The following is a 24,132-nucleotide window of genomic DNA, read 5'->3' as shown; positions in this document are numbered from 1 at the left end:
TTTTGAGGAGAAACTCAATAACTCTCTAAATTAATTATCAATTGTGAAATCAACCTTGTAGTTATTTTTAACTTTAATCGTTGATTTTGAAGTATGTTTTTGAATGTCTATAACAATATTTTTTGGTTCATCACCCTGTTCTTTCATAAGACAAGCAATTTCGGAAGATATTTGAGAAATCTCATATGCTCCGGGTGAGACTGTTATCCTTTTGTATCCACTTCCCGGATTATAACTAAACTTGTCATTTTTCTCGGTTATATTAAATAAGGTATTATAAGTTTCCATGGACAATAAAGATGCCTCATATTCTTTTGTTGTGTCAAGTTGTAGTGGGTATGGGAATGAAGATGTGTGGTCGCTTGTTGTGAAATTGAAACTCAGGATTGTGCTTCTCATCTTATTTAATATGAGATAAAATGTCTTTATATTGATATTTATTAATTATTTTCATGTTCATCAACTGGTCTAAAATGGCTGATGCTTCATTAAAACAATTGTTATTTCCAGCCTTCTTACTGCCTAACAACAATAACAGTCTATTAACTAATTGTGATGGGTCATTTGGAAGAAAATTAACACCTGAACCAAGGATACTTAAAGCCTGAATAATGTGTTTCTCCTTCTCATTCTACCGACTTTGACCAGAAAGAATAACCCTATAATTTAGAGTGTTCAGCAAATCAATATATACTCTATCATCATTATTTTTCATATCCAATGGTTTATCAATATACTTTGACTCATCCCTCACAGTTGAACCTTGTCTTCCATCTTTTGTGAGAAGAAACATTAATCTTGGAGTTAGTTTGACAGGAGGTTGAGCAGAACTCAAGAACCTTAATTCATCATTAAATATCAATACCTTTTCTTCAACAAGATGAAATATTGCTGGTTGTTCTGTTGGAATGAGTCCTGCTTTGGTTTTTGAATCCGCTGAATATTCATTGTTTTGAAGAGCATTCACAATATAATCAGGGGGTCGATTCATCTCTTCCAGTTGTTGAAATAATCCTTCATCATCATATTCTAATTCTCCAATATGCTCTAATTCTTCCTCCGTCATTTTACTGAAATCTTTTAACATTTGGAGCTTTCTGGGAGTATATTTTATTGTGGGAACTGTGGAAACATCTATAATTTTTTCTTGGGAAGTTTTTAAATGTGGATCAAAAAAATTTCTCTTGTTTTCTTTCAAATGCTTCTTCACTCGTTAGTTTTTGTCTGTGTTTCTTCTTTATGTCTTCCTGTTGTTTTAGAACTTTTGAAACCAACTCTTGATGTTCCCTAAATCTTCTTGCTCTTTCTTTCGCATCCATTTATTTATTGAAAAATATCATTTAATATCTCATCTTGTTTCACAACAATATATTTATAATTTTCAGTCGTGTGTTTCATGACATCCCCAAATTCCTTTTTACTACATGATGTCGAACAATTGTCTCTCCAAAAATTGTTTATATCTATTGAATTTAACTTGAATAAAATAAAAGTATTAGCATTGTTTCTGATGGAACGACGAGGAAGTTGAAAGTACGATTGTCTAAGATAAATGTCTCCCTCTTGTGTAGTAGCTGTCCATTACCGTTTGGTTTCTCTCATTAACACAATCATCAAAGATAACGAGGTTCTTTTTGGATTTATCCAAATCTTGGGGAGACGGTATATCATCCGTATTATCACGAAGAATACAAGTTATTAGTTTTGATTTCTTTTTACATCTCTGTGTTTCACAAAATAGTTGTATTATATCTTCAATGTTATCATCATTTAGGTTTTTTTGAAGTTTAAATAAACCGATTATATCTTCTTTTTGAAGACCAGCATTAAAACCTTGTGAGAGTCGTTGATACTCTGGTGGAAAACTCGACTTTGTGAAAATTATTAAATTATCATAATCTAAAAAGTTGGGAGTGAGGAGCATCTTTAAAAGTAAGCAGGTTTTTCCACTTCCACTTGTACCAACTATGAGGCATCTTAATGAATTTGGGAGATTTTTATGGTTGTCAAATTTTATCTTATTTTCCCAAATGGGAAAAAAATCATTCATTTATATATTTGAAAAACAGGTTATTTAATTTATTATTGACTTTTTTCGAAACTCTATATTTTATCCTAAGTTCAGGTTTAATTTCAAGATAATCCATTATTTTATTTATGCAATATCTTGTGTTGATATTTCCCTGAAAATCACATCCATGAATAATATATAACAACAATCCTTTGATCATTTCTCTAATACGTTCAGCTTCTTCCCTTGTAAGGAAAGGTGTGTTATCACCCTCGTACTTTACATTCTTTTCTCTAATCAATCTTGTAAAGTTATTCATTTTTGGTGTAAATCTAAAACAATTATTTTCCTTTTTATATTTTTGATTGTCATTAATTAGAAGATAATCACAGAATATACATTGTTTATAGGCTTTTGACTCTGTGTTTAATCCGCGTCTTTCACACGCATGACAATTCTCAAATTTGTCATATCGAGAATCATGGAATTCAAGAGGCTCAAAATCGCGTAAACTATTCATATTTATAAAGTAAAACTTTACTTAAACTGAAATTCATCTTCGATATCATCTTCGATACTTTCAGAATCATCTATACTTTCATAACAATCTTTTGAACACAAACTCTCGGTGTCATAACTATCGTTTGAATGCAAACTCTCGGTATCATAATCACTCTCATAATCTTCAAAATCTTCAGTTGAAAATTGACTCATATTTAATTAGTAGAAAAAACATTACCATGGATATCTATATACATTTTTTTTCATTAACAGATTCAACTGCTACATTTTTTATATTAAAGGTAATTTTAAAATGATCCTTAACTACAATTGAACGAAATGTCATTTCACCTGATATATTAACATCCTTTATTTCATCAGGATTTATATCTTTCGGGTGTTGAAAAAAATACAAATTTCTCCTTGCATATTACAGATGGTCGTATCTTTTCTTTCTAAAGCTTCATCCATGAGGTTTTTATTTTTTGATACCTTGTCTTGTTTCATTGATTTTTCTAGTATTGAATATATTGCCAGAAGGAGAGGAGAAACTTTTGTTAGAGATATCTTAATTGATGTTCTTCCAGGTATATAAAAGCCCTTCCACTGAAGTAAATTGAAGAACTCATCATATCCACCATGATTGTTTTTATTCAATAGTTGTTATATTTATATTTGTTCAATTTTACATCCTTGACATATTTCTCAGTATCTTTAACAAATGAAGGGATTGATTGAAACTTGTCTTTTGTGTCTTGAAACAGTGTATTTATTAAGTAAAAAAGTTGGAGGATAAAATGGTTTTAAGCACAGATTCACCTCTAAAATAAACGAAATTTTCATCAAGAAAACTTTAGTTTAAGCACAGATTCACCTGTAAAATAAACTAAATTTTCATCAAGAAAATTGTAGTTTAAGCACAGATTCATCTGAAAAATAAACGAAATTTTCATCAATAAAAATTTAGTTTAAGCACAGATTCACCTGTAAAATAAAAGAAATTTTCATCAAGAAAATTGTATTTTAAGCACAGATTCAACTGAAAAATAAACGAAATTTTCATCAAGAAAATTTTAGTTTAAGCACAGATTCACCTGTAAAATAAACGAAATTTTCATCAAGAAAATTTTAGTTGAAGCAAAGTTTTATTATATAAATATGGTGAATACTACGTACTGCGATGTTTGTAATCACGAATATAAACATTATAGAAAATACCTCTGAACCAACAAACACACATTTAATCTATTTCATAAAATATCTCCTCTTGAGTTGGAAAGAACACATTGTGATATCTGCTCAAAGGATGTTTTGAAGAGTAGTTATAATAGACATCTTCAATCACAAAAACACACGAAAAATGAGTTTAAAGTCAAGGGAGACTATTATATTGAAAACACTGATGGGGCATTTAAAGGGCATATAAAAATAAGGATTTTTCAATTTGGAGAACCCGGTCCATGATCAATAGTTGAATCAATTGAAATAGTGAAACCCGATGTTGAAAAATGTATTAAAAAGACATTAAAAGAAATGAAAACTTTAAAGTTTTATATGGGAGTGAAAATGAATATGAAAAGACAAGATGAAGAACAAACTCCTTATATGAGAACAGATCTTCATTTTATAACATCATTTCAAGATTTTTTGAATAGTGGGGTTTATGAAGAACTATCAAGACAAGAGGAGGATGTTGATAATACAGTGGTAGGAAGTGGATTCAATATTTTAAAAAATCATCTCTTTAGATATACACATTCTAAAATCAAACCCTCTTAAAGCTTCTTCTTATATTGAATTACCAAAAGAAATAAAACGAAAGAAGGCAGTTGTTAATATTAAGAATAATCATAATAAATGTTTTCTCTGGTCTGTTCTTGCTCACTTACATCCACCAAAATGTAATTCAGAAAGAGTAAAACAATATATGAAATATGAGAATACCTTGGACATTAAAGATTTTAAATTCCCAATGCCACTAACAGATATTCCTAAATTTGAGAAAAAGAATAATCTTTCTATTAATGTATATGGATTAACTGATACAAACAAAGTTCAAATATTAAAAATTTCAAACAACTATAAAAATGAAGAAACACACATTGATCTTTTATATTTTAGTGTTGGAAAGAATTCAGATTACACATCCATCAATAATTTATCAAGATTAATCTCTTCTCAGGTATTCAGAACAGCAACCAAAATATATCCTTGTAAGCGATGTCTTAATTCATTTCATACAAAAGAACGATTAGAACAACATTCAAAATATTGTAGTAATCATAAATCAGCTGTAATTACAATGCCTAAACCTGGTGAAAATATTTCTTTTGAAGATTATAATAAATCTATCATGCAGCCATTTGTGATATACGCTGATTTTGAGTGTATCCTTAAAAAGATAAATACTGCTTCTCCTAATCCAAAAGAATCATATACAAATAAATATCAAAAACATATTCCTTGTGGTTTCTGTTATTATATCAAATCATCTGTTGGAGAAAAGTATAACAAACTTGAACATTATCGTGGAAAAAAAGCTTCACAAGAGTTTGTAAAAGGATTAGAAAAGGATTGTATAAGACTCAGTAAATTAATGAAAGAAACAAATGAACCGATGTCATTAACCAAAGAAGAAAAATTAGAATTTAGAAAGAACAATATCTGTCATTTTTGTGAGGGGGAAATTAAGGAGTCTAAAGTTAGGGATCATTGTCATCTTACTGGTAAATATAGAGGTCCCGCTCATTCCAGTTGTAATCTTAATTATAAATTACCTTCTTTTATTCCAGTCTTTCTTCACAATAGTGCCAACTATGATACACATCTATTTATAAATGAACTTTCAAAAACACCAGGGAATATTTCTGCCATAACAAATACAAGTCAAAAGTATATTTCATTTACAAAAATGATACAAACAAAACCTTTAACTCGTATTAGGTTTATAGATTCTTACAAGTGTATGGGAACACCACTAGCCTACCTCGCATCAAATCTAAGCTCCACGGACTCTTTTCCAAATCTTAATTCATTCTTTCCAAAATAGGAAATTCTCACTAAAGAGGAAATTCAGATTAAAGAGGGAATTCAAAGTAAAGAGGAAATTCGAATTAATGAGGAAATTAATGAAGAAATTCTAACTGAAGATGAAATTCTAATTATAAAGAAAATTCGAACAATGAAGGAAATTCTAACTAAAGAGGAAATTCTGATTAAAAATGAAATTCTGATTAAAGAAGGAATTCTCACGAGAGAGGAAATTCAAACAAGGAATGAAATTCAAAGTGAAGAGAAAATTATTACAAGTAAGGGAATTTATCCTTATGATTATATGGATTCATTTATGAGATTTAAAGAAACACAACTTCCTTCAAAAGAAAGTTTCTATAATAACCTTTATGAAGAAGAGATAAGTGATAAGGAATATAAACACGCACAAGAAATATGGAAAATATTTAAGATAAAGAACTTTGGAAAATATCATGATTTATATCGAAAAGTAGATGTTTTATTGTTAGCTGATGTGTTTGAAGCTTTTAAATCACTCTGTCATAATAACACGGAGGAGCTCCTTGTGAGCCAACGGCCATCCATATCTAGTGCCCAACTGTGTCTGCAGACGTCCTCCTGCAGTTGGGTTACTTCTTATTAGGAGGTTGGTGGCAGGATTTGCACTCCAGCCACCGTAAAACGCTTCATTCCGCAAAACGCAAAAACGCAAAAAAATCTGAAAACCCACTCCGTGGGAGTACCTCCTGTGCAGCTTCCCTTCGCAGGGCAGCTCACCGGATGATGGGATTGGGGCAAAGCCTTCGGGACCCCCAATCTTTGATAGGAGGGAAACCACGGGGTAACATCCCTGGGTCAGATTGCGGGAGAGTGTGTCGGAGTGGTGCTGAGGTGTCGTCCACCAGACGGCGGTCTCCTTGGGTTAACCTGAGGCGGTCCCTTCGGGTGGGTGCCTGGAATGTCCTATCCCTAAGAGAGGATGATCAACTGTCTCTGTTATCATCTGAGCTCAAGCGTTTGGACATTGGGATTGCAGCTCTCTCTGAGGTTCGGAGACCGGATTGCGGCGAGATAATGGTGGGTGGTTACACCTACTATTGGTCTGGTCGCTCTGATGGTTACCATACCCAAGGAGTTGCTGTAGCTGTGTCCAATAAGCTGACCCCAATGATAATTGAGGTAACACCGGTCAACGAGCGTATTATGAGATTAAGGATTCGTCACTCCTTAGGTGTCATTTCCCTGGTCTCTATTTATGCTCCGACTGAGGCGAGTGACCTCACCGTGAAGGACACATTCTATGCCACACTCGAGTCTGTGGTTGATCAGTGCCCCAGACGAGATACACTTCTAGTCTTGGGGGATTTCAATGCTTCGACTGGAACTGATAGGGATGGTTATGAGGTGTGTGTTTGTCCCCATGGGTCAGGAACTATGAACCAGAATAGCACTAAGTTCCTTGACTTTGCAAGAAGTCATGGACTTAGGGTGGCTGGTTCATGGTTTCAGCGCCCGCAAGCTCATCGCTGGACTTGGTATTCCAACGCTGGCGGTGTGGCAAAGGAGATTGACCATGTCCTCATTGACGGTCGTTGGAGGATGATCCAGAACTGCAGGGTCTACCGGAGTGCTCAGTTCCTCAATACTGACCACAGGCTTGTTGTAGCAACTCTAAAGCTGCACCTTAAATCCTGGAGAATGGTACCATCCCAGCCTAGGCTGGATGTTGCCAAGCTCAGGGATGAGAGAGTAGCTGAGGAGTTTGCGAACAGGCTGAGTGGACACTTGGGGGGTCTGGGTGCTTTCGGGGGTCCTGAAGAGTTGTGGAGCACCTTCAAGACCACCGTCCTTGATGTTGCCGGTGGATGCCTTGGAGTTCACCGCAGGGCAAAGAAGAATTTTGTCTCTCAAGGGACACTGGATACCATTGACCAGAGTTGCAGGGCCAGGCTGAATGGCAGAGCTGAGCTGTTCAGGGAGCTGAGGCGTAAAACTGTACGTGCACTGAGGGTGGACAAGGAGGCCTATGTGCGAGGAATCTGTGAGGGGGTAGAGCATCACCTGTGGACAGGTGATTCTCGTCCCGCTTACAGGGGAATTCGCGCATTACGTTCATCCAAGCCCATCCCTCGGAGCACTGCAGTTCGAGCAGAGAGTGGTAGGCTCTTGACAGAGGAGTCTGAAGTGAAGGCCCGCTGGGCCGGTTACTTTGAGCGGTTGTACCAGGCTGATCCCCCAGCTGTCGAGTTGGACGTCAAGGGTGTTACAATCCCTGTTGCTGACCCTCGAATCAACTGTGGTCCACCATCGCTTGTGGAAACACGGGCTGCGGTGAACCAGTTGAAACGGGGCAAAGCTCCAGGGATCTGTGGCATCCATGCCGAACTTCTCAAGGCTGGTGGAAATGCTGCACTCGCGTCGTTGCATGCAGTTTTGTGCTCTGCCTGGAACACAGGCATCATCCCAACTGACTGGAAGAGGGGCCTTGTTGTCCCTCTCTGGAAAGGGAAGGGTGATCGCCAAGACTGCAACAACAACCGAGGGGTGACGCTGCTCTCAGTGCCGGGCAAGGTCTTTGCTCGGATAATTCTTGATAGGGTTCGCCACCATCTGCTTGAGCACCAGCGTCCAGAGCAGTCAGGCTTTACACCAAAGAGGTCAACGATTGACCGTATCCTTGCACTTCGTGTCCTCACCGAACGCAGACGAGAGTTTCGGCAGGGGCTGCTTGCAGCCTATGTTGATCTCTGTAAAGCGTTCGATTCAGTGAATCGGGATGTCCTCTGGAGGATTCTTGGTCTTCGCGGGGTGCCACCGAAACTGATCGATCTGATGTCTGAACTCTACTCTGGTACTGAGAGTGCTGTGAAGTGTGGTGGTACCGCCTCTGACTTATTTCCAGTTGTTACTGGAGTTCATCAGGGATGTGTACTTGCCCCCACACTTTTCAGCACTTGTATGGACTGGATTTTTGGGAGGATGTCGGAGAGATCAAGTTGCGGTGCATCGTTTGGCAATGTCAAGATCTCGGACCTTGATTTTGCAGATGATGCAGTCATCTTTGCGGAGACTTTAGACATCCTCTTGGGGGCCCTCGAGGTGCTGAATGAGGAGTCGGAGCCGTTGGGATTACGGATTTCTTGGGTCAAAACAAAGATCCAGGCTTTCGGTGATATCTTGGATGCTGCTGTCCTGTCTGTGTCTGTTTGTGGTGCGGATGTTGAGGTCGTGGATAGATTCACTTACCTTGGCAGTGATATTCATGTCTCCGCAGGTTGTGAGCCGGAGGTCAATAGACGTCTGGGTCGGGCCTGGGGAGTCATGGATTCACTGGATCATGGGGTGTGGCGCTGCCGGTACCTGTGCGGGAGGACGAAAGTCCGAGTCTTCAGGTCCTTGGTACTTCCAGTCTTGCTCTATGGGTGCGAGACTTGGACTTTGACCAAGGATCTGAGACGGAGACTTAATTCCTTTGGTACCAGGTCTCTTCGGAGAATCCTTGGCTATCGCTGGTCGGATTTTGTGTCCAACGAGCTGTTGCTGAGAGAGACTCGGATGAGATTTGTTACCTGCATAGTCCGTGAGCGTCAGCTGCGGCTGTATGGACATGTGGCTCGTTTTCCTGACGCTGATCCTGCTCACCAGATTCTCTCAGCGAGGGAGTCTCATGAGTGGAGGAGGCCAGTGGGCCGACCACGTGCCTCATGGTTGCAGCAGGTTGACCATCATCTCAAGGAGATGGGGATGGGCCTGGCATCTGCCTGGGGGATGGCCAGACGGAGGCCCCTGGAGTACCGGCGGAAAGTGGACGCAGCGACGCGCTGTTCTGGCACATGCTCCCATACCTGACCTGACCTGTCATAATAAAAATTGTTATGGATTAGATCCTGCCCACTATTTCACAGCTCCTGGTTTAGCTTGGAGTGCAATGTTGAAAATGACAAAACAAGATATAGATTTAATCAGTGATGTTGATATGCTTTTGATGATTGAGAAGTCCAAGAGAGGTGGAATATCACAAGTATGTTCAAAAAGATATGCAAAAGCAAATAATAAATATCTTCCAAGTTATGATAGTGAAAAAGATAGTAATTATTTGATGTATTTTGATGCTTATAATTTGTATGGATGGGCAATGTCTCAATCTCTGCCTTATGGTAAATTAGAGTGGGTGGAAGAAAAGGATTATGAAAAGGCTTTGATGAATATTGTTATTTCTTCTCAAGAGGAATTGAATGACGAAGAAGAAGGTTATTATTTTGAAGTTGATTTGAGGTACCCGAGTGATCTTCATAATAAGCATAAAGACCTTCCTTTTGCATGTGAGAAAGAAACCCCAAAGAAAGAATGGTTCAGTGATTATCATAAAAAGTTTTAATAATAAAGGCAAATCAACAGAAAAGTTATTAACAACATTCTATGATAAAGAGGGATATGTTTTGCATCATAGAAGCTTAAAGCACTTTTTGAGAGAAGGATTGAGAGTCGCTAAAATTCATAGAGTTTTCAAATTTAAACAAAGTCCTTGGATGAAAAAGTCTATTCAATTCAATACAGATATGAGAGAAAATGCAAAAGTAAAATTTGAAGGGGACTTTTATAAATTAATGAATAATGCTGTATTTGGAAAGACTATGGAAAATGTTAGAAACAGGCAAAACATTAGATTCGCAACATCTTGGAAAGAAGCTTCGAGATTGATAAATAAACCAAGTTTTGAGAGAGAAGAGGTTTTTTCAGAGAACTTTTCTGCAATTCATATGAAAAAGGAAAGTATTGTAATGGATAAAGCAATTTATATTGGAACAGCAGTTCTTGATTTATCAAAGATATTGATGTATGATTGTTTGTATAATGACTTAAAGAAAGAGTGTGGTGAAAATATTTCATTGTTGTATATGGACACTGATAGTTTTATCCTAGATATGAAAACTGATGATGTTTATAATGATATGAAGAAAAATATTGGAGTATATGTTACAAGTAATTTCAGTAAGAAGAGTGAGTTATTTTCCAAAAAGAATGAAAAGGTTATTGGTAAGTTTCAGGATGAGTTGGGTGGAAAAGTAATGAGTGAGTTTATTGGATTGAGAGCAAAGGCATATGCTTATAAGTATGGTGATCAGATTGATAAAAGGTGAAAGGGAATAAAGAAATATGTAATAAATAAATCAATAACTTTTAGAAATTATTATAATTGTTTGATAAATAAGAGAGAAGAATAGAGGAAAATGAATACAATAAGAAGTTATAAACATAACATATATAGTGAAGAAGTAAATAAAAAGGCATTAGGAGCCTTTGATGATAAGAGATTTATTTTAGATAATGGAATAGATTGTGTTCCATATGGATATTGTATGATAGAGTGAATAGAATAGATTGTGTTTTAACGATGGGAAGATGGGTTTGGGTTTTTTCAGGGCTACCGCTGCGTTTTTTTCGCAATATATAAATGGTCAAACCAAGTATTAATCAAACTAAAGAGTGGAGAAAATCTCAGTCTTGGTATATAAATGGAAAACATAATGAATGTGAAAAATATCAAATAAGTCTTCTTGAAAAAATAACTAAAACAAAGGTAAATAAAACAAATAAGTGAATCAATTTAAAAACTAGTAAGTTAGAGGATGTAAAGGAAAAAATGAATATCCTTGAATGGACTGAAAACTTTGATGGTTATCAATTGAACAATGAAAAAACAATTTACTATGATCTCAAAATGATATGTGGCTCAGGAGGTGGTCAAACAAGAGCATTAAGAGAAGTTTATCATTTCGTAATGGCACAAAAGGGGTATCTTAAAAAATATAAAGATTCAAATGTTTTGTTTTTCAATATTTTAGATGGGGATTATTGTGCAAAGAAAATTAAACTATTGAAGGAATTTGAGAATGAACAAATGTTTATAGGTTCAATGAGTTAGCTAAACAATATGCATTGGTTATTTGATAAAGAGTGTCCCGAGGCTTCGACATTTCAGATATTTCTTTCGAATCACTTTTAACAAATCACATTATGACTTTACTACTTGAACAAATCTTTATCTTGTTGCATAGGTTATTTGAATAGAGAGCCCCTAGGTTAAAAGGGGAGACAAATAAATATACCTTGGGATAAAAAGGGGGTTTATTTTTAGGGAAAAAAAATCAATCGCTGAAAATCCCCCATTCATTTACATGGGGAAAAGTGAGCCAGAACCAGTATATTCACCCTACTACTGCTGTGCCATGATGCTGTGCCCGTCTGCCAATACACTGCTCCTCATTGCAATGACCTCAGAATGATAACAGGCTGAATCAACCCAAACTTGTGTTAATTCAGCAACCATTTGTGCTCAAACTCAGGACTCTAGGATTCTTAGCCAGCCAACAGAGCCACTAAGCCAACAACAGGCTTATTGTAACTTATAAGATAAAAAAAAATAGATCTAAGCAGAACACACGAGCGAAGAGGAATAAGAGGTTTTCTCAGCTACTGATGGTGTGATTGTTCCATGATAATTCTGATAATTGATATACTGTGATTTAAAAATTAAGTTTACAAATGATAACAATATAAGTTACAAGTTATATTGCAGGTTTATATCTTATAATAAAAAAAAATATATATATATATATATATATATATATATATATATATATATATATATATATATATATATATATATATATATATACATATATATATATATATATATATATATATATATATATATATATATATATATATATATATATATATATATATATATATATATATATATATATATATATATATATATATATATATATATATATATATATATATATATATATATATATATATATATATATATATATATATATATATATATATATATATATATATATATATATATATATATATATATATATATATATATATACATATATATATACATATACATATATATATATATATATATATATATATATATATATATATATATATATATATATATATATATATATATATATGGAGAACATGCAAACAAGGAGGAAGAAGACGAGGCTGTGAGTGTCTTGGCTGGAGTGTTTGCTCTGAGAGGGCGATTGCAGAGGAGTAAGATGCATATTAAGCAGGGAGGTGCTTTACAAATTGTAGTGGCTCTTGGGAAAGCAGACGAGCACGCTCAAAGCTGACATTTTTTTGTGTATGTGTCAAACCATTTCTGCAAGTACTCATTGGTGAACTAAATTTTAAAAATGTCTGAATTCCTGGTGATAAGATCATTAAGTGTATCCCTCAACGGCACGCATACCAAAACTCACGCATTGGCACACCTGGGGTCAATTTGACCCCATTCAAAATGGTCATTGATTTGGTCGATGCACAGGCCAAATGTTGCAACATTTGTCAAATATATCATACCTAGTTAGTACAAAACAGTGTAAAACATTGAGAAGTTGATGAGACATTTGAAATGTATTCGATATCTCGTGATATCCGTAAGAAAAACAATCGGAAATTAATGTGCGAATGGCTACACATTTTACTAATTAACTTTTTTATACAGAAAGCTGCAACAGCATAACATACAAAACTAAAATATGGCAGTTTCCAGAATAATGAAAGAAATATGAGACATTTTTCATTGTAGTGTCTAGATTTATGAGGTTCGTTGTTCTAGTTTTGCTTCGCCATTTGTACAAGTAGTAACGGTGGTTGAATGAGTACCACAAACATATTTGTTGCAATTTGAGCAGACAGTTGAGGTATTATTGTCCTGTGGCCTCCTGCATAATTGGCATCGTTTCCTGGCAGGATTTCTAGCCTGGCGTGGTCTCTGGATTGCTGCAGAAACCTTTCCAAGTTGATGTAATGCGGTCACGACAGCCGGCTGGAGAAAATGAACATTCTGAGTGCGCAAGTTAATCCAGTCGTTGGTGAGGCCGTATGCCAACTGCTTGAGCTATTTACGACGTCGACCCTTTCTGTCATTTGCAGCCCATTCAGGATTTAGAGACATCCATATAACAAATCCAGCAACTCTAGCCACATACAACAGGTTGTAAAACAAGACCATAGGCCATCGGTTTGATTTGCGCTTGCAGGACAGTAATGTAGCCAGGTGATCCACGTTATCCACGCCGCCCTTTTTGGCATTATAGTGAAGAATGATGGAAGGCTTCTGTTTTTCGCCTTCCGTAGTTTCATCATGATGCATGGTGGATAATGCCAGAACAGCCTTACCTTCAGCAGAAACATATGATGTGATTGTCAGATTACCAGCAATTCCAAACAAAGATGAACGCTTGGGTCTATTATTTGCAGGCTGCATTTCAGGTGGTATTTCAGCTTTGTTACGGCGCAGAGTTCCAACAATTGTGGTATGTTGTTGAAGCAAATTTTCTGCCACAGGAATGGACGTAAACAAGTTATCACATGCAACATTTCTGCCACTTCGAAGCCAAGGGCCAGTAGTATTCAACACCACAGTTGAACCGAGACCAACTTGTCTGGCCTCAACTGGTGTCGACCAAGATATACCTCACCCTTTAGTGGATAAGAGGTTTCTGCATCACAGTTCCACCATATTTTTATACCATATTTTGCAGGCTTGCTTGGTATTTATTGCCGAAAAGGACAGCTACCTCTAAATGGGACAAGTTGCTCATCGACCGTCATATCTGGTGCAGGAATGTAACATAACTTCAGACGATCCTGGAATAATTCCCATATATCACGGAATGCGGCCAACTTATCTGTTGCTCTCCTTACAGCTCTTGTGTTTTTATTATCAAATCGCAGAAATCTCACCAGAATTATGAAGCGATTTAGAGACATTGTCGCAGCAAAAATGGGTCTTCCAGTCTCAGGAGACCATAATTCACGTATCGGTTCCATATGTGCTCGGTGTAGACCAGCAATGAGTAACAACCGAATGAAGGCCTTCAACTCAGGGATTGAAAGAGGCGTCCACTGTTTCACGTTATTGGGATTTGCAGCATTCCATTCAGCATAAACTCGAGTTGCTTCCCTATTAGTTTCTCTCATGATGATATCCAAAATAGTTGGTGTTATGAAAAGATCATGTGATGCCTCCATTTCCTGGACGGTACCTGCTCTTGTAACAACAGGTGGGTTGCAAAGAATGTCTTGCAATTCTCGTCTATGTGGTGCAGGTGGATTGACATCCCATACCTGAAAATACCATAATTATCACATTCGATATGACACAAGATTTCGATGTACAAAATGTCAATCAAACTTTCGCAAACCAATTAACACAATTAGGCTCAGATGTCAATTAGCTAGACAACATGGTACACTAACCTTGCCATTTTTCCTGTCAAATGGTTATCGGTAGGGGCAGCTGGTTGAACAATACGACCCTCAGCACGCCCAGGAGCACGACCTCTGCCCAGAGCTCGACCCCTGGCACGACCGCGACCACGTGGCCTTTCTGCTCTGGCCTGGCCTTGCTGAGCATTGTCATTATCAGACTGATTGTAAGAATGTCCAGAATCAGCAGATATTTCATCTGGCTGTTCATCAACGTCAGAAACCTGATCTTCATCTGATGTATCACGGACTGCAGCCTCATCTGGGATGCAGGAATCATCGCTTGGATCAGATAAAGACTCACTGTCACTTTTATCTTCAAATATTTGTCTAAGAACATCAGCAACAGAATACCGTGCTCTCCATTGGTTGGCCATGGTTTGAAGGAAAATGCTAATTCACGAGAATTTTGAACTGCAGTTTCGATTTCTGGAATATCCCATTTCCAGGAAAGAGCAATACCCGGAACCATTCCAATCCCTTTTTGTCACAGAATGATACAGATTATAACAGAATGAAAACAATTGGGAAACACCTTTATTGTTATTCGAGAAATAATAAAAATTTCAGAAAAGAAAACGGGATAAAATGTTCATAGTTATGAACGTAAATGTTTTTTGGGAGTTCTCCCAGCATGGGTCATATGGACCCCACTATTTTCTCCTGCAAATATCTCCCATATGTGTTACCCTATATTCGCTAAATTTTACAGCGATAACGTACATATATGGGGTGAGGATAAACAGAGACCGTGGGCTGATATCGGGCTAATATTTTTTTTTAACACAAAAACCTGCATGTTGGGTCAAATTGACCCCAGGTGTGCCCTTGAGGGTTAATCTTCTTCAGGGAATAAATCTCTTCAAAGCCCCATTAACCATTTTTTTTAAATACCATGAATAAATCTACTGCGCATATCCATAGTTTCGGTTTAAGCTTTGATATTTTCTCTCCAAAATTTTAAGCCTCACATTATAAATTTAACATTTTAACATCTTGACACATAATGACATAATGACATTTTAGCAACTTATCATATTATCATATTAACAAATTGGCATATCTGCATCAATTAATTGTAAACATGTTGTCTCTGTGAACAATAAACTCGTGAAGAGAGCCGATGAATATCAATTTGTATTCCATTTTCTGAAAGTGTTTTATTTTCTGATGACTTCCATCACCAACGATAATGTGAATAAATAGTACGTTGGAATTTGCTTCTTTGTTTATATATCTTTGTTGAGCAGAGATATTTCATGAAATGCATTCGTGATTTTTTTTCCTTTTAACACCACAATAAATCACACTGTCTCAGAATAAAGTCAACATTCAATGTGTTACAACCATGGTAGGAAACTGAATCCTGCCAAAAATAAATTTTGGCCCAATGCCCATACATCTTGTTTGGAGCCACACTTGCTTATTCGCTGTAAAAAAAGAAATTTTCTCAAACAAGCCAACCCCTTTAGCTTTGAAAAGTCAGACGGAGCAGTCTGATTTTTTGAAATCCATTGCATGCTTGAAGAATGGAGTTTGATTAACTGACTGCATGATTTTGAATTGCTCTGGATAAACAGTGTCCTAACAATTTCCTGTGATGATCCACACCTCCAAATTGATTTACTGGAAGTGAACCTCAAATATGTGAAGGCCATTTTTTTTATTATTATTGTTACTATATTTAAAACAGCCTGATTTGTGTATAAAATAATTATATATTAAATTAATGGAATTAATTAATACTTTATTCTTTCCTTCCACAGGATATCTTTCAGAAATCCAAACTGAAAACATCCCTTTTGTTAAAATGAGTGGTGAGTTCATCAATTTGGCAGAAGACCATTTGAGTGACCAAGTCTCACAACACAAATTCTGCCTTGATTGTTCAACATGTGATGCAAACTGCACAAGAAAATTAATTCACAGGTTATTTACCATTTAATTTTGACAGAGTTGAATCACTCAAAACATACACATGGAGGGAGGCACCCCATCAACGGTGGAGTCCTCTCTGACTAAGTGCTCAAGAGTGTCTCTTATACATACTCAAGCAAATAATGAAGCAATGAGAAAATTTGAGCAAGACAAGATAAAAACTGGTTGTGGAGGATGACCTCAGCAAATTCAAAATCACAAACAACTTTCTCAACATTCAATGATGAAATGCAAAGCCAGCTGCAGCAAACAGGCACTTCTAAATAGTTTTTAAATATATAGTTATAAAAGCTATTTAATCAAATAACTAAATCGTTATTGTTAATTTGATTTATACATAAATTATTGTAAATTAGCAGAACACAAAAAATGAATGTTCCTAACAGGGTCTTCTTAATTATAGCATGTCACATGGGTTTTAATCAATATTGTGATATGGGCAAAATGTTTACATTTTAAATTGGTTACAACTTAAAATGTTTGAGCTGAAAGGAACAAAAAATGCATTAAGGGAGCAAAAAAAGGTTGTGACTAACTCCCTTACATTATTTCACATTGTTTCCAATAAAAAACCCATTTGGACATTTCATTTTTAATTTTTTTGATTTGAAAACTACTTCCACACTTCCTTGGAGACTCATTAATTTGGGGGAAACACATTATGAGTTGTTCTTCTTTAACTTGAAAGAAATGAAACTTCATTATCAAGACTGAACTGGAAGAAAATAAAAAAGAAACTTCAAACAAAAAAAACACATATGTTGAAAATTTTGTGTCAATCGGATAAGTGGTTGCAGAGAAAACAGAAAATTAGCACAGACATATGTACATATGCACAGACAACCCAAAAATATTACGCCACTGGTGACATCAACAGTGGAGCTAAAAAGTTGTTTAAAAAAACAAAAAAAAATTATTTAAAAAGGCAAAAAATAAGAAAGCTATTTTTTGATTTGGAAATTTTCATGTGAAGGTTCAAGATATGGGTGAGGGTTAGGGATGTGGGTGGGTTATGGGATATGGGTTTGGTACTGGGGTTTGGGGTTCTGGTTGTTATGGTTTGGATTTGGTCTGGGTTCTGGTTGTGAGGGTTTGGTATATGAGTGGGGTTCTCGGATTTTGGATGTCGGTTTTGACATTATCAAATAACAGCAGATACTCCCTGTTATATAATCCCGGGTTTGGTCCTTGAGTGCCCACAGAGGTGTATAACAGAGAAGTCTTAAACGCCGACCGATTGCCAGAAAGAGTACTCTGTTGTTGGTTTGTTTTCATTTTTCTTCTATTATCATTATCTTTGCTTTTGTAATGTCTCTGAATAAGATGAACCTAAAATCTATTCATCGTGTAAATCATACAATTTACAAGTCAGAGGAGCTCTCTCCAGTACATCATTAATTTAAAAAAGCTCACCAGTCCATCGTTTGGAATAACCCTTCTAAAAATGTTTTTTTTTCCATTTTTATTCCAACAACTAGCAGCGTACCTGCTCTATGGGCGATCTTGTTCCAAGCATGCAACACGTTCTCCTGATGCATACCTATATTTGGGCAGTGTATAGGCAACTGACAGCTCGGTATAAGAAAAATAAATATCCTGGGTTATGTGCCTGAAGTAAAAACATACATACTGCTTATTATTCGAAAACAACTCACCACACTAAAAAAACGTGGGGACAGGAATACTGTACTGCAAATTGTGGATACTTGTCATACCCTCCCCCACCTAAAGTTGGTGCTGCATGATACACATTTAGAAAGAGAATTTGCATCCCCCCCTCTCATCCCTCTCCCCTGCCCACCCCCTCCCCCCAGACCACCAGCAAAGAAAAATACCCCTATACATAAATTGTGGTTATGGTGATCCTCTGCAGCCAGTCTGCATGTATTTGGGCCAGAATGGTAGGAAGAGTAGTCTGACAAGCAAACCGACAAACAAACAAACTCACAAACAAGAAAACTCACAAACAAACAAGGAAAAGACGTCTTGCAAACCGCTCTCCAAAGGTTGCCATGGATACATCAAATTGTCCATCTCGATAAAATTAAAATTCACAATCTTAATCAAAGCTCAATTCAATCAAATGAAAAATAATTATTTTTCAGATTGAAATTGATGAAATTTTAGAAATTTTAGAAATTGATGAAATCAGATTGAAATTTTAGAGCGAAATGGAGACAGTTGGTCCGCTGTGGCGACCCCTAACGGGAGCAAGCCGAAAGAGGAAGAAGAAGAAGAAGATTGAAATTGATGATTTTAGAATTTTAGAAGCAATTGCCGTTTAATTTTCAGGTTAATCATGTTCAAATTGATGATTTTTCAGATTAAATTTGATGATTTTAGAAGTTTGAACTTCAGTTAACCTTTGACCTTTTGACCACAAAAATAGTTGCTTTCCAAATTCAGTGATGGACTATGTAATTGCTGTTTACTTTTCAAGTAAATCGGATGAAAAATGATGATTTTAGAAATTTTATCTCAAGGTGGCCTTTTTCCTTTGACATCAAAATCAATAGTCTTTTCAGTTGAGACTACCATTGATTTGAGTTAAATAAAAATGAAAATAAAAAAAATTTAAACAAACAAATAACAAAATCGACTGACCAATATAATCTCCATTGAGTATTCTAATTTTGGAAATGTTTCCTTTGGTTTTTATTTTGTTGTGAAATAAAATGTATTATTGTAATCTTCTCCAAGATCTGGATATGATTACAATAATGCATTTTATTATTGATAATTTTTTTAATGGCTGAGTTCTGTAAAAATAATTGCCCAAAATATCTTTTAAAGTGCGATTAAAATGCTCAATGATGACCAACCTGTTATACCATTATCCTTCAGGTGATTCATGAATGTTTAAGTGTGGAACTCAGTTTCTTCATCAGTCCATAATTTATTTGGCAACTTTTTACTTTTGTTAATTATCTGTTGGAAGGGTAACTTTAAAGTACTACCTGTATTATATTTGAAAGCATCGACCCATGCATATTGTGACCATAAATAAATAACAGTTAAAGCATATTTGTAACCCTTATCATTTTTGAGTTCAATTAAGTCAGCAAATCATACAGTCCTTTTAGAAATTCTACACATCCTTTCAAAATTTTCACCATTTGTTGCCTTGTAGCCTGGAATTAAATTGCATCAAAACAAACTTTTTCCACCATTATTTACACATCATAACCCATAACTTAAAAGCGAAAAACCATTTCTACAAATTTCAGAAAATTAATTAAAAACACAAAACAAGGATATCTTGGTTGGATAAGTATCCACACACATGACTTAATAAATGGTGGAAGCACCATTGACAGTAAATTCAGCTGTGAGTCAGTTGTGATTAGGTCCCATTCTTTTGCAGCACAAAACTGTTCAAGCTGAGTCAGTTGCATGGGGAGTGTTGATGGACAGCATTCTTCAAGTCAAGCCACAGATTTTCAATTGGATTTACGTCAGGGCATTGACTGGGCTGCTAAAGGACATTTATCTTTTTGCTCTTTAACCACTCCATTGTAGCTTTGGCTGTGTGCTTTGGGTCGTTGTCATGCTGAAAGGTGAACTTCCGTCCCAATTTCAGCTTTCTTGCAGAGAGCAGCAGGTTTTCCTCGAAGATTTTTCTGTGTTTTGCTCCATCCATTGTCCCTTTTACCCGGACATGTGCCCTCGTCCCAGCTGATGAGAAAAATCCCCAAAATATGATGCTGCCACCACCATGCTTCATAATAGGGATGGTGTTCTTTGGGTGATGTGCTGTGTTTGGTTTGCACCAAATGTAATGTTTTGCATTTCGGCCAAAAAGTTTTCAAACTTTTTAAAAAAACTTTATTTTTCATTTAAAAACGAAAGCCATCTTGGTTTCATTAGACCAAAAAACTTTTTGCCACTTGGCGTCAGAATCACTGGAGTGTTTTTTTTCAAAGCTCAAGCAGGACTCAAGGTAGGATTTTTTGAGTAATGGCTTCCTTCTTGCCACCTGACTGCACAGGCAACATTTGTGGAGTGCGTGGTATATTGTTATCACATGTACACCATGACCAGTCTTTATCATGAAGACATGAAGCTCTTTCAAAGTTGACATTGGCCTCTTGGTGGCATCTCTGATCGATCTCCTCCTTGGCAGGAGTAGACAGCCTGATCTAGGCAGGGTCTTGGTGGTATCATACACCTTTCACTTCTTAATGATTGTCTTGACTGTTTTCCAAGGATCCATCCAATGGGACCATACTCTGTGCAGAGTGGTGGTGCTCCCGAAGCAGTCTCCTTGGATATTGGGCACAATCCTGGACAAGTCGCCACTCTGACACAAATAGCAACAAGCTGGCACTCATTTTTCAGACCTCAGAAGGATGACAGCCAGAGAAATCCCCACCTGGTATTAATTCAACAGCCGAGTGGGATTTGAACTCAGGATCCTAGGATCCCAAGAAGGGATATTCAAGGCCTTTGAAATATTTCTTACACCCATCCCCTGATGTGTGACATTCCAGAAATTTATCCTTAAGGTCTTTTGAAAGCCATTTGCTGCTCATTGTTGAGTGTTTCCTGTGTAAAACACTACCCATCAGAGGAAACCTACAGAAACAGCTGATTTTATTCTGAAACAATCAGAATCACTGCAATTAAAACAGGTGGAGGCCAATTAACTGATGTGATTTTGAAGGAGAATGGTTACACCTGAGCTAACTTACTATTGCTGTTACAAGGGGGGGGGGGGGTGGACACTTATCCAACCAAGATGTTCAAGTTTTGTGTTTTTAATTAATTTTCTGAAATTTGTAGAATTTGTTTTTCACTTGGAAGATTTGGGTTGCGATGTGTAAATGAAGGTGGAAAAAGTCTGATTGAATGGAATTAAATTCCAGGCTATTCGGCAACAAAAGGTGAAAAATTTGAAAGGGGATGTAGAGTTTATATGAGAACTGTATATACATGACGTTTCAAAGTGGGAATGGAAATATTCATTGGTGTCGAATTATTCGCAAACTTAAACTCCTGAAACAATTTATCATTTTTTAATATAAATCATGCATTGGCAATTCTTGAAAGTAAATTTAATATCGCTACTTCTTCATCGAGTCTTATAATAGTGAAAATAATATAAATCACACATGTGATAATCTTTTGGAATAGAGAACAATCTCCTCACCAAGAAGATTAATTTTGTCAACTTTGATAAAATTTGGAATCGTTTCAACAAAGTCCAGGCAATGGCCTTTCTTTTCCACCTCATTTACAAATTGAGCGATTCCTTGTTTTCCATAATCATCATCTTCTTGCAATGCTCCCAGAAAAACCCAATGAAAATGAGACACAATGCGAGCCATTGCTCTGGCCTGAAAAGAATCACTCGGTACAGTGCGAAGAAAAGATGGATATTCCTTTTTGTCACTTAGGCATTTGCACGTTGAAACATAGCTTATCTGGAATAAATAAAGTAAAACACCATTTCAGCTTTTATGTGATATATTTTGTCGAGAAATTAAACACCAGAAACATAAGAACAAATAATAATAAAGATTTAAACTTTATATCGGGGAAATAAGTTTCATATACAAATGAACAATGAACAATTTTAATGCATATATCGATATATCGATATATATATATATATATATATATATATATATATATATATATATATATATATATATATATATATATATATATATATATATATATATATATATATATATATATATATATATATATATATATATATATATATATATATATATATATATGTATATATATATATATATATATATATATATATATATATATATATATACATACTCAGTCGTACATACACCAGGGGGTTGATTCAGCCTGTCATCCTTCCAAGGTCGGCGAAATGAGTACCAGTGTAACTGAGCCCGGTGTATGCCTCGGTTAGAATAGGTATACCATATCCCTGTGTGTCGTATGAGGCGACCAGTGTTGCTTCAGGAAGGGCATCCGGCGTAAAAACCTATGCCAAATCATTATGCGGACAACAAAACGAATTTCCATACCAGATCGGTCGAGGCCCAGGTTACCAACGACCGCTACCGGAACTGTTGGTCAGCGGCGTAGGGGTGGAAATTGTGCTACTGCTGGGCGAAGGAGGAGAAGGAGACTGGGAAGGCGAGTCCAGAGGCAGTTGGAGAGGGGGAAGGGTAGAAATCTGGGGGTGAGAGTTGGAACTCTGAATGTGGGGACTATGACTGACAAAGGGTGAGAGTTGGCTCATATGATGGAGAGAAGAAAGGTGGACATACTGTGTGTACAAGAGATCAAGTGTATGGGGAGTAAGGCTAGGAGCATTGGAGGTGGTTTCAAACTGTTCGACCATGGTGTGAATGGGAGGAGAAATGGTGTCGGGTAATCCTGAAGGAGGATTATGTCAAGAGGGTATTGGAGGTGAGGAGAGTGTCGGACCGAGTGATGAGTGTGAAGTTGGAAATTGAAGGGTGGTGATGAATGTCATCAGTGCATATGCCCCGCATATGGGGTGTGAGATGGAGTATAAAGAAGATTTCTGGAGTGAGTTAGATGAAGTGATGGAGAGTGTATCCAAGGATGAAAGAGTGGTGATTGGACCAGATTTCAATGGGCATGTTGGGGAAGGGAATAACGAGGATGGGGAGGTCATGGGTAGGTACGGTCTCAATGAAAGGAATGTGCAAGGGCAAATGGTGGTAGAGTTTGCAAAAAGAATGGAAATGGCAGTGGTAAATACGTATTTCAAGAAGAAGAAGGAATACAGGGTGACGTACAAGAGTGGAGGAAAGTGCACACAGGTGGATTACATCTTAAGCAGGAGATGCAACCTGAAAGAGATTAGAGACTGGAAGGTGGTGGCAGGGGAGAGTGTAGCTCGACAGCATCGATTGGTGGTCTGTAGGATGATTTTGGAAGTGAGGTTGAGGAAGAGAGTGATGGCTGAACCAAGGATCAGATGGTGGAAGCTGAAGGAGGAAGACTGTTGTGTGGAATATAGGGAGGAAGCGAGACAGGTTTTAGATGGTGGTAAAGATGAGTTGGATAATTGGGCAACTACAGCAGAAGTTGTGAGGGAGATAGCTAGGAAGGTACTTGGTGTGATATCTGGACAGAGGAAGGAAGATAAGGAGACTTGGTGGAGGAACGATGAAGTAAAGGAAAGTATATGGAAGAAGGGGTTGGAGAAAAAGAAGTGGGATAGTCAGAGAGATGAAGAAAGTCGGCAGGAGTACAATTAGTGGTGGCGAAAGGCAAAGAGAGAGGTGGCAAAGGCGAAGGAAAAGGCATTTGGAGAGCTGTATGAGAAGTTGGATGCAAAAGAAGGGGAAAAGGATTTATACCGATTGGAAAGACAGAGGGACCGAGCTGGGAAGGATGTG

The 24,132-nt window shown here is 36.6% G+C and overlaps 1 protein-coding gene across 1 annotated transcript in view; it reads right to left on the bottom strand.

Moving 5' to 3' along the window:
* Positions 1-24,132, bottom strand: part of LOC147035826 (extracellular calcium-sensing receptor-like) — a 95,134-nt gene that overhangs the window by 51,857 nt on the left and 19,145 nt on the right. Inside the window, exon 3 of the mRNA XM_085869692.1 lies at positions 21,918-22,191. Coding sequence (XP_085725818.1) covers positions 21,918-22,191 — 274 coding nt within the window. The remainder of the gene's footprint in view (positions 1-21,917; positions 22,192-24,132) is intronic.

This window comes from Eptatretus burgeri, chromosome 1 (genome assembly GCF_056783735.1).
Source record: "Eptatretus burgeri isolate ZD-2024b chromosome 1, Ebu_testis_v1, whole genome shotgun sequence".
NCBI classification, from domain to species: domain Eukaryota; kingdom Metazoa; phylum Chordata; class Myxini; order Myxiniformes; family Myxinidae; genus Eptatretus; species Eptatretus burgeri.
The sequence above is the reverse complement of the archived record's forward strand: the minus strand, read 5'-3'. Positions and strand labels throughout refer to the sequence as shown.